This window comes from Colias philodice, chromosome 26 (genome assembly GCF_061535455.1).
Source record: "Colias philodice isolate Cphi_HAF_F1 chromosome 26, ilColPhil1 Martin Lab GWU primary, whole genome shotgun sequence".
Taxonomy (NCBI): domain Eukaryota; kingdom Metazoa; phylum Arthropoda; class Insecta; order Lepidoptera; family Pieridae; genus Colias; species Colias philodice.
The window spans coordinates 1044129-1057422 of NC_143111.1; the positions used below are offsets into that span (position 1 = coordinate 1044129).

Here is a 13294-nt window from a genome sequence, read left to right on the forward strand (position 1 = left end):
TACCTAAACAATATCGTTTCAAAACATTTTCTACGCCACCTTTTGTAGAGCATAAATACCTACTGACTGGATTATTATACAAATGACATCGGAATGTAAATCAGGTCAATTATGTTTATGCTTTCATATTTATACATAAACTATTTTGGATAATCGTCTTGTTGTCGAAAATGCTTCCTTAATCTTAATAATTTACTTTTACTGCTTTTTGCATGAGTAACATTATTGTGACCTTGAGAATTCTCTCTTATTTATCCTACTAGCTGTGCCCCGCAGTATAACCCGTATTGCTCTACTCCTGCTCTTAGCATGATTATAAACGGCCTATAGCTTTCCTTGATAAATGAGCTATCTAACATCGGAAGAATTTTTCAAAACGGACCAGTAGTTCCTGAGATTAGCGCGTTCAAACAAACAAAAAAACTCCTCAGCTTTATAATATTAGTAGAGCAAGAGCTTTTTACCTCCCCCCCCCCCAAATCTCACACGAATGGGAAAAATGCGGGTTTTTCTTAAAAAAAAAAACTCTGGCAGAAATTTACTATCCACTAAGTCGATATCAGTATGATGACATGACGCGTTGTGCAGTGCAGCTATTAATAATAATAACTATTAAAAGATGTGATATAATATGGTAATAACTATTAATACAGGTCTAACTGCCACCTATATCCATCCAATCAATCGATATCAGTATGATGACGTGACGCGTTGTGCAGGGCAGCTGTTGCTGGGCAGACGGCTCCGGGCGCTGCGTGCGGCTCGCCGACACGTCGCTGCTGACGCTTACCGAGGTCGAGCGGCGCGCGCTGCAGCAGGCCGCGCTGGCAAGACTGCAGCAGCTCAACATTGGGACCAGTATTAAGATACCTGAAGGTAAGTCAACCAATAAGCTTATATATTCGAAGATAAACTTCTTTATGCGTGTTGAGAGAAAATTTCAAGGTCCGTCATGTCATGGAGTTTAAAGGCGACGATTTTGGTATCTTTGAATCTTAGCAAAGAAATTTCGCTTCTGACACGTGTGCTCGGCACACGCTCCCTTTTTTTGTTATGGTAATAATCCGGTTGAATATGGTAATAACCATCTTTAACCATCTGTATTGGATATGACCACTTCGTACGTGCACTGCACGTGTATTTTTCGTTCGGTCTAGATTCCGAAAAATAGATCTAGTTTATTCGGTGAAAGCAAAGTAGTCAGGTAATAAATTACATACTTTAAACCCGTATTGCCAATTGGTGATAGCATATAAATTAAAATCAAATAGAATTTCTCAAAGTGCGTATAAAAGTAAAAATTAAATTGTCATCGCGGCTCGTAAAATCTACACAAGCGGAAATATGACTATAAAAAAGCGGGAAAAGACGACAGAAACGAGGTGCGAATACCGCAGGTGACGGTAAATGATTAAAAGGAAATAAATCTGAAGCTAACTGAGTATTGTAACTGGCAGGCTACCAAGACTCGAGATTATCTTAATGTTGAGGGAAAAGGGCTTATGGCGATTAACTACGCTCATTTACAAGCAGAGTATACAATCTGACGAGTGACTGACCGACGTTTCTAAATATTGGTTTAGGAGATTGTATGAAGAAATGGGATGAGTCTTAAAATTGAAGGCTTGTTTGTTAAAACTGTTCTCTGAACTAGAATTTGAAAGCCCTTCTAAATGATATCTAGTTGGATGAACAATACTTTGCGTTTGAATTTAAATGGTACCTAATAATGGCACAATATAATAAGGATTATATTATCTGGTTGACTATGAAATAGTTAAGAAAATTAATAGGCCACGCACGGAAGATGTAAATTTCTATTTGGTCTGAATGATTTTATTATAATGTTTAAAGATACTATTTATTAACGCTTGTTTGTTGCAACATAATCACTTTAAATAACGCTGTCACATATGAAAAGCTTATCAAAAAACAAGCTTTATTTTGTTCAAAAAAACCTACGTAATACGTATGAAGGTCCAAAACGCGAACTATATAAAAATCTTAATCTAGAAGCCCTCCAGACACGTAAACATATGTGTACTACGTAAAACCTTTGAAAATGTTAAATACATGACGGAGCAAACAGCAGAGAACTATTATTTCTCAGCGATACACTAATAGAACGTACTTATCTCATTTCGTTTATAGCACAGTAAAGAGCTACTCTCCCGAAATATCTCACGCTATTTCAGCGTTTAAACAGATCATATTTGACCTCAGATTATACCTTGTAAATAATTGTTTGTAGGAAGTGTATGAAATTGATTATAAATATATCGTGTTGTAAGAATTATGGGATTTTTATTGGTAATGGAAAATCCGTTCATGATTTACCTTCATGGCTTATATTGAGATGTTAGTTGGGGTATAATTATCGACGTATAAGATTCTTATAAATACGGATATAATACATGTGTTACAAACTATTATATTTAATTTTTAAAGTAGAAATATAACAAAGCGCTGTTATTAATAAATGTGACTATTGTTCTCGGTTGATATAATTAAACACGTTCATCTTTCATTGAATTCTAATGATGTTAGTTAGGTACAGGAGTTCGATCTTACTTTCTTCGATCTATCTAATTCTGTAGTTTTTCTGGCATAAATAAATAGAAAACAACAGGCCAAATTTCGAATGCAGTTAGAATTAGAAATTTTAACCAAATTGATTACGATAATGACACAATAATGATCTTCTTTTCGAGAACAATGAATATAAATCAGCTAGTATTAAAATAATCAGTGTACAAGATGAACATATAGAACCCTATTTCTAACAATCCAACTCTTTTACGCAACATAAGTACGAGCGTGCTTAAGCGACGTTAAACACAGGTGACCTACTGCTGCCAGAAATAACTTGACGCGCGAGACATCGGCTATTTACAAGATGGACTTTAAATAAATATACGCTACGAAAGTGACGCGTGGTGACGTCAGACGAGACATTGCATAAAGTTTTAACAGATATAAACTAGCTGGTTTACCTGACTTCGCCCGGGGTGACTTGCTGTTACAAGTGTAAAAGCTAAGCATTCCCTGTATGTGGTATGCCTGTAGACTATAGCTTGTTATTGTTGTACATAAGCTGCAAGTGTCAAAATCCTTTCGGAAGTTTTGGTATAATGGAGTAGCAAATATCCGACTTATTCAAGAAATCAATGTGATGATCTATTTATTTAATATGTACAATGTACATGCATCTCAAGAAAATGAAAGAATGAAAATTGTTATTTATAAATATATGCTAAAAAAGAATTTAGGATTTATATTCATAAATCCATGTAGAAGCTAGAAAACCACAGAACAGAAAACAATATTATAATGCAGATTATACTTAAGTATAGATAACTAGCTGTTGCCCGCAGCTTCGCCTGCGTGGAAAAGATAAATAAACATGATACAAATTTTCATCCCCTATTTTATACCCTTGGGGGTAGAATTGATCAAAATCCTTTCTTAGGGGACGCCTCCGTCCTAACATCTACCTGCATGCCAAATTTCAGCCCGATCCGTCCAGTGGTTTGGGCTGTGCGTTGATAGATCACTATATCAGTCACCTTTGAGTTTTATATATATATAGATTTTATATATATAGATTTCTACGTATCAAACAAGAACAAAACTTGAAAAAAATACTTCTCTGCGTGTTCTAGTCTGATGGAAATTGCGTGAGCATTTTGAAAATTTTCTTTTAAGATTAAAGTTCAATAACGAAAATGAATTAATCAATTTTATTTAAATAAGTTTTTAAACTATGCGAAATATGCTTTGGAATGCTTTTGTATGATTATTTCATCTCAGTTTTGTGTACTGGAAGACATAAATCTCAAACTAAAATGAGAAGTTTGACTTTCTTGTCTTGAAAATATAATTTCTGTTATGTAGATAGAAATTTATATTGCCTGAAAGGAAATGAAATCTATACTGATATTATAAAGCTGAAGAGTTTGCTTTTTTGAACGCGCTAATCTCGGGAACTACTGGTCGGATTTGAAAAATTCTTTCGGTGTTAGATAGCCCATTTATCGAGGAAGGTTATAGGCTATATATCATCACCCTAAGACCAACAGGAGCGGAGCAATGCGGGTGAAACCGCGGGGCACAGTCAGTAAATAATAAAGATAATACCTTACTCTAAAGAAATATATTGCAATATTTATTATATAGAGGCGAGGATTTTCTATTAATTATCTAATTATAAGTACTCTAATTAATCCCTAATTACAGTAAAGATAAGATACAAATTCCCATCCCTCGCATCTTCATTTCAGCTTGTTTTATCAAAAGCAGCACAATCAATCAACGATGTACCAATTAATTCACAATTTACGTATTTAGTTTTGCGGATTAACACTAGAGCGCACGCGCGGGGGACATAGGTCACCCAGTGCTATATATTGTTAAATATATTTTTAAACAATCGTGCTTGAGTGTTGTTGTCTCAGGTATTCCCCGACTACCAATCACCGGACATTTTAGCAGCGTGTCAGCTTCCTTGGTGCAACGAAGTGTACTCTGCGAAAATATAAAAGTACATGGGTGACGCATGTCCCCCGCGCGAGCGTTCTACGTCTTTTTGAAATCATACAATTACGAGTGAAAATCAAGTATACCGCTTTTATTTTTTACTGCTCCTATGATCAATTTATACTTTTAAGAAATTATTAATATATGGGTAACTAAAATCGAAATAAAATACTCATATTCGAGTGCTAGGACATACTTATTTTTTATCCATACTAATATTATAAATGCGAAAGTAACTCTGTCTGTCTGTCTGTCTGTTACTTAATCACGCCTAAACTACTGAACCAATTTTTATGAAATTTGGTATGGAGATATTTTGATACCCGAGGAAGGACATAGGCTACTTTTTATCCCGGGAAAATGACGCAATCCCGGAAATCCCACGGGAGCGGGAACTATGCGGGTTTTCTTTGACTGCGCGAGCGAAGCCGCGGGCGGAAACCTAGTTGAAAATAAAATTTTATTGGATAAGAACAACTTATTCTTAAACTTTATAATTAGATGATTATTTTTACCAAATTTGTAGTTTCCAAAGTAAAAAAAACTGATTGATCACAATAAGTAATAAATTAGTTACTTTTCACAGAGGTTTATGTTTAGCTCGTAATTTAAGTAAAATGAGAAAATATTGATATTTTTTTTGTTTCATCGCTTAAAAATAAAGTTGATTCATAAATAAGTACTTCGTTTACTTTTTTAACTACGATTTTTATGAAAAAAAACGTGCGTCGTATTGGGTGACATATGTGACCCACGCGTGCACTCAAGGAAAATTTTAGGCGCGAGCGCTCTAGTGTTAAATATATTTTACTTGGCAACACAGTTTCCTTCTGTCACGTGATACGTTTTGATGAGTTTCTTAAGAGATTATTTTTGATTAAGAATCTAAATGTAGGTGGATAATTCGTTTGGGAACTTCTCAAACAGTTGGCAAACGGGTTCCATTATAAAGCTACACATGTGTTTACATTTATTTATTTTAAATTGAATATAATAATTTTTGAGCTGTTTACTCTGAATTGCACACTCGTACTGTTTATGAGTTTGTGTGTGTAAAAAATAGGTGTACGATACTAAAAATAATATAAAGTCTATTTGTGTTTTATTGTCTTGATAAAGGTGTTATTAATATTTTGCGCTATAATAATAACACCTATATTTGTAACTACATTCGTGTAAATAAATGTAATTTGAAATTGAATTTGAATTTACGTATCATCAATTATAACTCTATCTACAAGCTATCTATACAAAAAATCTAAAACCTTTTAAATTTAAAACAAAACCACGTCAAATACAGGTTAAAAAGCTTCAGTTTATTTTCCTTTAACAGTTCAATCGGAACCGGGATCAAACAATTAAGAAACAGACTCAACAGTTATGTCTGTGATATATCGGGATTTTATTTTTCTTGCGAATAAACAAGGCGACTAGACTGAATGTTGCGAGGAATTCAAAATTGTGTACATAATAATATGGGCGGGATTTAGGTTCTGGTAACACAGTACAACAAATGTCAATCAGTATGTTTAAAGCAGCTTTCTCTCGATCTCATAATTTGTAGGAAAATGACGGTTTTTTTATAATTGTATATTCTATTACAATTTGTATAGTCTATTTACAAAGTCCGGTCAATGTTCGACCTTCATAACGTTATTATTTGAAATAATAATAAAGAATTGATACTATGAATACGTTTTTTTTTGCTTTGACGCAAAAAAGAACAAGATTTGTAAATGACTACATGATCACTTTAAATCACATTTACATTTTTCTTCTAATGGACGTGTCCCATTAGGTGTGTTGCTTTTACATTATTCTTTTTTGTTTGAATGAACATCCAGCTTATTTATACTTCTAATATCAAGGAACCATTTACTATTTAGGCAGGAGTGTTCTAAAATCCTATTGATATTATAAATGTGAAAGTTTGTATGGATGTTTGTTACTCTTTCACGCAAAAACTACTGAACCGATTACAATTATGAAATTTATCACACTTATAGAGGGTAACTTGGATTAACACATAGGATAGTTTTTATCCCGGAAATCCCACGGGAACGGAAACTATGCGGGTTTTCCTTTGCAAACGCGGGCGAAGCCGCGGGCGGAAATCTAGTATTAGATAAATTGATGTGGAAATACTTAATTCTAGGCCTAACTAACTCCTTTAATCACGTTTGCCTATGTTAAGCATTTAGATTTTTTGGAAAAATTAGCCGTTTGTATTTTATTCCAACGGCTATTTTTCTATGTTATTTTGTTCATTCCGAGTTAATGTACTTGAGTGTTGCAATGCGCTTTATACTACGGCCACACTACCGTGATATGCCAATAATTATTGCCACAACTTTAACAACACCTAGGTGTAACCACGACTTATGGCCATAATACTACGGCCACACTACCGTGATATGCCAATAATAGGCATGACGAAAGATTTTGAAATCCTCTTCCATAATGTGTGTATACGTTTACTATACAAGAAAAACCCTATATTTCGGTAATATACTTAAAAATAACGAAGATAAAAGCCATTTTCCAAAAAATATTTATTAACTGTGCCAAAACAGCTCGCAGGTGTCATGGCGTAGGCGTGACGTCACACTTTGGTAAATACGTAATTATTTGTACGCATTGCGAAGAAAATTAAAAAAATATTTATTTAATATGTGTTATAGAAATGAATTTCAAAGTTTACAAGTGCAGTATTGCAGTGTGAATCCACATAAAAATCATGCTCAAAAATGTGTTAGTAATTATTTCAAGCGAGAAAATAATAAGAAATGATTGTATAAAGTAGGCGCGGAGAACCCCGAACCATGTATTAGTGAATTCGCAATTATATTTCTGTTCTGAGTCGATAAAGCATACGTGAAACAATAGAAAATAAATAAAAATGCGTATTCTCAACATATTCATAACAACAAAAAACATCTGACGTGAGTTGTTTACTTAAGCGTGACGTCACGCGTGTTTTAGTCAAAATGGCCAACTGCAGTATTTCAATGTTTTATTTTATTGATAATCTCATTAATCTTAATGTTTTTAAGATTTCTAAGTCACTATATGTAATTTATCTATTATACATTTTCCCTTAAAAACACTAATACGATCATTTATGGATACTGTCGTCATGCCTATTATTGCCACAACTTTAACAACACTTAGGTGTAACCACGACTTTAAACGTAAATAAATAGAATAAATTATAAAAGTAACAACGGTCAATTTGTTTTTTGTTTTTATCAATCTTGTTGTAATATGTATCCAATCTTAAACTTTATGCTTTTTACGTTCGTTTAATAGGATCTCACAATTTTTTCCAAAATATCTGAACATGCCACGCTAAATAATTCTGTTACAATGCACCCAACTATATCAGCTTACTCGGGAACGAATGGAATTTCGCGCGTACTTATAAATGCAATCTAAATATAGTTTGGCATCCCCGGCACGCCTGCATTATCTCGTACTGCCATGTCGCAGTGTCGCTGCTAATTCATTTATTGAGTTTCATTGTAAAAAATCAATGTTTGGTATCGTATGGTAAATTGGAATAGGTGTATGGGAACCGAGTTAGTGGCAACTTGCCTTGTTTTAGGTGTTTTAGTTGGTTGAGTCTGGAGACTGCTCGGTAGAGAAGTAGGTTTCTAATCTATACTTAATAATTAATATTATAAACCTGAAGAGTTTGTTTGTTTGAACGCGCTAATCTCAGAAACTACTGGTCCGATTTGAAAAATTCTTTCAGTGTTAGATAGCCCATTTATCGAGGAAGGCAATATGCTGTTAAATAATAAATATGTAATATAAATGTAATTACTTAGCTCGTTAAATAATATAATATAAGCTGTCTCTCCAACACTTAAATGCAATGTGAAATCGTAAAAAATTTTAATGTTTGAAAGTTTATCAAATTTGATTTATTTAATTTCTGTAAACCGTAACCTTGAAATAAAAACGCATAATCATCGTAAAATTAGAATGAGGAAAAGTTTGTGAAATCTTGTAATTCTGATGTCATAGTGATCGCTTTCATAAATTTTCTTAAGAAATTAAATAGTAACAAAGTTTTTTTTTTAATCTTAATGCTTCAGTTTTTAATAGAATTTTAAGTATCTTTATGTGCTTAGAATTTATGCGAATGGACAATGCTTTATAGACTACCACTTCCAATGACGCTCATAGATGATAAACCCATAGCTCCCGTCCGATTAGGGCCCTTCTGGCCTCCTCCACTCAAGCGACAGCCCAAGCCGAGGTTCGAGATCCCCGTCAAGGGGGGACGCCCTTGTGCATGTCGCTACCAGGGTGAACCTTCAGTTCACCCCCGCGTCCGCGTTAAAATGAAGAAGCCCTTCTGGCTAACATTCAGAGACACCACACAAAAAAAAAACCCATAGCAGCTAGGCGTTTTAGAAGTTTTTACAATAAATTATTTCATAATGATTATTCTGGATGAACAGAAACATAACACATTAAACACAATATAAATGAAATTCTGAACAGCAGCTAAATCACTGTTTCAACATTTTTTTATTTTCAGAAATGTTACGTTCAAAAATCGTTAAATTTTTTATAAGACTTAAAAACATTTAATTAATAACCGCTCATGAAGTCTCACCTATATTATACATATTAATTATTATACTTTAGGCCTTCAGGCAACGCTGCAACTATTTAGTTATCTGTGCCTGAACTTTGGAAAAGTGTCTTGGACTTATGCATCGACTAAAGCACCTAACAAATATTAAATAATATCAAACATTTTTTCTATTCTTTATAAATTTAAATTTATAATATCAAACATATTATAAATAACAAAAAAAAAGCTCTTAATTCTCTGTATTTACCATCTCTTGCGTTATCCAGAAATACGCCAAGGCGTGGGAATTCCACGAGTAGTTTTTTAAACGCCATTTATTATGAAATAGACAGGCAGTTTACACATTTAAGATTACATTGTGTGTAATTGGTAGAATTCTACAGTTTTACTTTGTCGATATTCAAAGCAAGCGTTTGAAAGAATGTTTAACAACAGCAATTGACCTTGAACAAAATAAAATAGTTTGTTATAGAGTAATAAGTATTGTATCCATTAAAAGGCTAATAGGTAGGTAATGTTTTTCTTATATTTTCATCATCATATTTTGTAAAATACATAATCAGAACGTATCCAGAAGTTTAAAACTGGCTATTAATTTGAATGATTTGATAATTAGTAAATGTATTCTTCCAGCATTTTCCAATATCACAGGTTGTCTGGTAGAAATCACTTGTTAGTGATAAGACCGCCTTTTGTACATTGTTCCTATGCGCTGTTTTTTCTCTGTTATTTTATTTGGTGTGCAATAAAGAATATATTATTATTATTAATTAGGTCACTTCATTTAAACGAACCTGCAGTAAAACAAAACGAGATCACCCATTTCCCTAATCATCTGCCTATCCATAAATAGTTTAGCAGCGACACGTAAAACACTTAAGAGAAAAAAAAGCACCTTGAAATGGCAACAAAATAGTTGTTTTGACGAATATCCGTCCATCAGAGTTTATGACAATGTATTTTTATACTTACATCAAAATATTTTTTTATTGTCGGAGGCTGAAATGTTGTGAATGTGCGTCGCTTTTAAACAATGACGTGTACACATACCTGTAGGTATTAATAGATACTCTATACCTATAATTTATGTTAATTTTTACGTAGAAAACCCAGCAGATGTGTTGGATACCAATAAAAGTTTAAACGAAGAAAATATACGTATGTCAATAATTTATGTATAGGATTTCCATACATTTATAACAGCACTTCTCTGCCTTTGCAAAAATTCTTAAATGAAATCACTTCCTAACTCTAAATAATTTCGTCATCTTCTGAATTCTTAAGGACCAATGTAGCTTTTTATTGGCAAAATTGACAGTCTCGAAGTTATGGCCTAAGATGGACGTTCTTCGTTAGTAGGTTCCTGTTCACTCTATACGCTTTTTAAACCCGTCCATTACCCCTATGTGATTAAACTTTTAATTACAAAGTATACTAAAGATATAATGACGTCATCTAAAGGTTATTTTACTTTATTTCACCAGATAACACATCAACAGTAACAACAAAGCCGAAACGGCGGGCGTATCTTCTCAAGCGGAAGGCGCTCACTACTGGCTTCTTTGACCAGAGTCGGAAAGATGCTGATAAGGAAAAAGGTATGGATGAAGCTATTGTTAAAATTTATTTGATAAATATTATCTATAAATATCATAGGCACTTAAAATAAGTACCTCGTCGATATTTAAGACACAATGAGAATTGTCAATGAAGAAAGGCTTTAGCATCGGCTAGCAGGTTATAGCAGCACATTTTGTTCTATTCTTAGAAGGTATTTGTTTATTACTCCTATAATACCTATCTGTTTTAAACGATTCCCCAAATGATAGATTAAAAGCGCGACGTTTTCTTTGAGGTAACAATATACCAAGGACCTCCTTAAACATAAATTCCAACATAAATTATTATCGGCTTCAGAGAACAGCAAAAATTACACGCTTAGAAATGATTTTTAATTGAAATAATTAAAATAACAGAAGAAATGATTGTATTTACAGTTGTTGCTCGTTAATTCTACAAATATTTGCGACCTATATTAGGGAAGTAGGTTACTACATTTTCCATTAGACTATAAGAAACCCAGAAGCTGTATCATAAACAGTAAATAACTAAAGAGCATGTAATCTTAATACTATTATAAAGGCGAAAGTTTGTAAGGATGTATGGATGTATGGATGTATGGATGTTTGTTACTCTTTCACGTAAAAACTACTGAACCGATTACAATGAAATTTAGCACACATATAGAGAGTAACTTGGATTAACACATAGGATAGTTTTTATCCCGGAAATCCCACGGGAACGGGAACCATGCGGGTTTTCCTTTGCAAACGCGGGCGAAGCCGCGGGCGGAAATCTAGTATGTCATAAGTGTTTTGGCGCGTTGTCAGCAGATATCAGTATCATCTGATACCAGTGAGTAATCCAGCTATGTGCCAATAATGTCTCGCATTGTAACCCACTTGTATTTACCAATAGCTGTTGTTCTTGAAGTATTCATTTTATCTGGATTACCGGGATTACTAATTATTATAGTTATGTATTCAGGGTTAGTGTTTTCGTCTTCTGGACTGTTTATTTTATTTTGATCATATCATTTAACATTATAATTATAACGTTAGCCAAAATAACATCAAAGTCATCTATTCGTCCTCTGGAAGAATTAATAGAGCTTTTGTTATTACAATAAATTAAATGATTTGAAAATTATAAATATTCTGAGAATTGTACACAAATATTGATGATTCAACTGGCATTTATACATGACAAGCTTAGATGACAAGTTTCAAAAATTTCTAAAATCTCTATTATTCTTTTCCTCGCAAAAACATTTGAACTAGGATCAAAATCTAAGCTAATAATCTGACTCAGCCTCTCACCAAGCTCCAATTTGAAATAATGCAGACCAATGAGTAACTGCATATAAAAATCGCAAATAATTCACGTGTTGTCGGACAGTAAATCAGTATGATGTATTCATTAGACCAGCGCATTTCGCGTTTTATTGAGTTTTAAACGATACACGATTGTTAGCAGTGGAAACTTTACAATTTCACGTATCAGTTACGATGCTTATAGAAATTTTGGATCGTAAATGAAGAAGACGATGAATTTGCGAATTTTCAGCGTGCACTTTTACTAGACTGTGAACAGAATGGAAAACTACATAAGTATAACCAGAACTAGCACAAAATTGTATTTTCTATTCACCAGATGTTTTCTGTATTGTTTCATTGATCATTTTATTTAGAAATTAGATTTCAAAAAGAAAGACTTCTCAACAAAAAATTCTTAAACATCCCCATATTATATTTTTATATCATAAGAAATTGTACTTACTACTATTGATAACTGATTTACTAAGTACGAATCAGGTGGTGAATGAAAATAAGTCGTACTGTAAAAAATAATTATCCAATGACCTACATCCAACAATCCAAACTCGTTCAAAAATCAAAACCATTCCTGACCATATTCTCCTAACAAGTACCATAACAAATGATCCGAAATTTCAACATGTCATTGACCAAACTATTGGCGAAAGTGCAGATGACTACGTACCCTGGAATTCGGTGAAACACATAATGTTAGTAGGCGCCATGGCGTACTCGTATTTATAGCAACACTTTGTATATGAGCTTTGTCAGTCATCGAGTGTCGATATATTGTTATGTGTAAACATTTTGGCGGACTTTGTACGCTGTGAAACTTTTTGCCGGCAATCTGTGATCAATCGGTGTTGTGAATTCATCATTGGCTCGATTTTGATTATGCAATTGTGTTGCAGGATTTGGCCTTGATGCTTGGGGCCTTTTTGTTGCATTTGAAGTTAGATAGATCATCTCGTCTCTCATTTTGTGGACCTAGCTTTTCAAATAGTTTTATCCCTTACCAATGTTGGTTTCCTAGTATACTGACTACACCTATTGTAATTTGGTGACTAGTTAAAAAAACCTTTTTTTTTAATTTCCACTGTGGCTTGTATGCTCAAAAGATGTTTTGTTCTTTATAAATCGTAACAGTTTTCGCAAATAGCACATTTCATTTGAAGGTCATCATGTTCAGTTTACGGATCCTCCGCTTCGTTTGTCACAAGAAATTTTTACGTGTAACCCACTTAATATCTGAACATTAAAACTAGGACACTAT

The 13294-nt window shown here is 33.4% G+C and overlaps 1 protein-coding gene across 1 annotated transcript in view; it reads left to right on the forward strand.

The window, feature by feature from the left end:
• The window catches only part of RhoGAP102A (Rho GTPase activating protein at 102A), a 43824-nt gene that overhangs the window by 12706 nt on the left and 17824 nt on the right, over nt 1–13294 (forward strand). Inside the window, exons 2-3 of the mRNA XM_089711272.1 lie at nt 720–876; nt 10630–10743. Of these exons, the coding sequence (XP_089567398.1) occupies nt 720–876; nt 10630–10743 (271 nt within the window). The remainder of the gene's footprint in view (nt 1–719; nt 877–10629; nt 10744–13294) is intronic.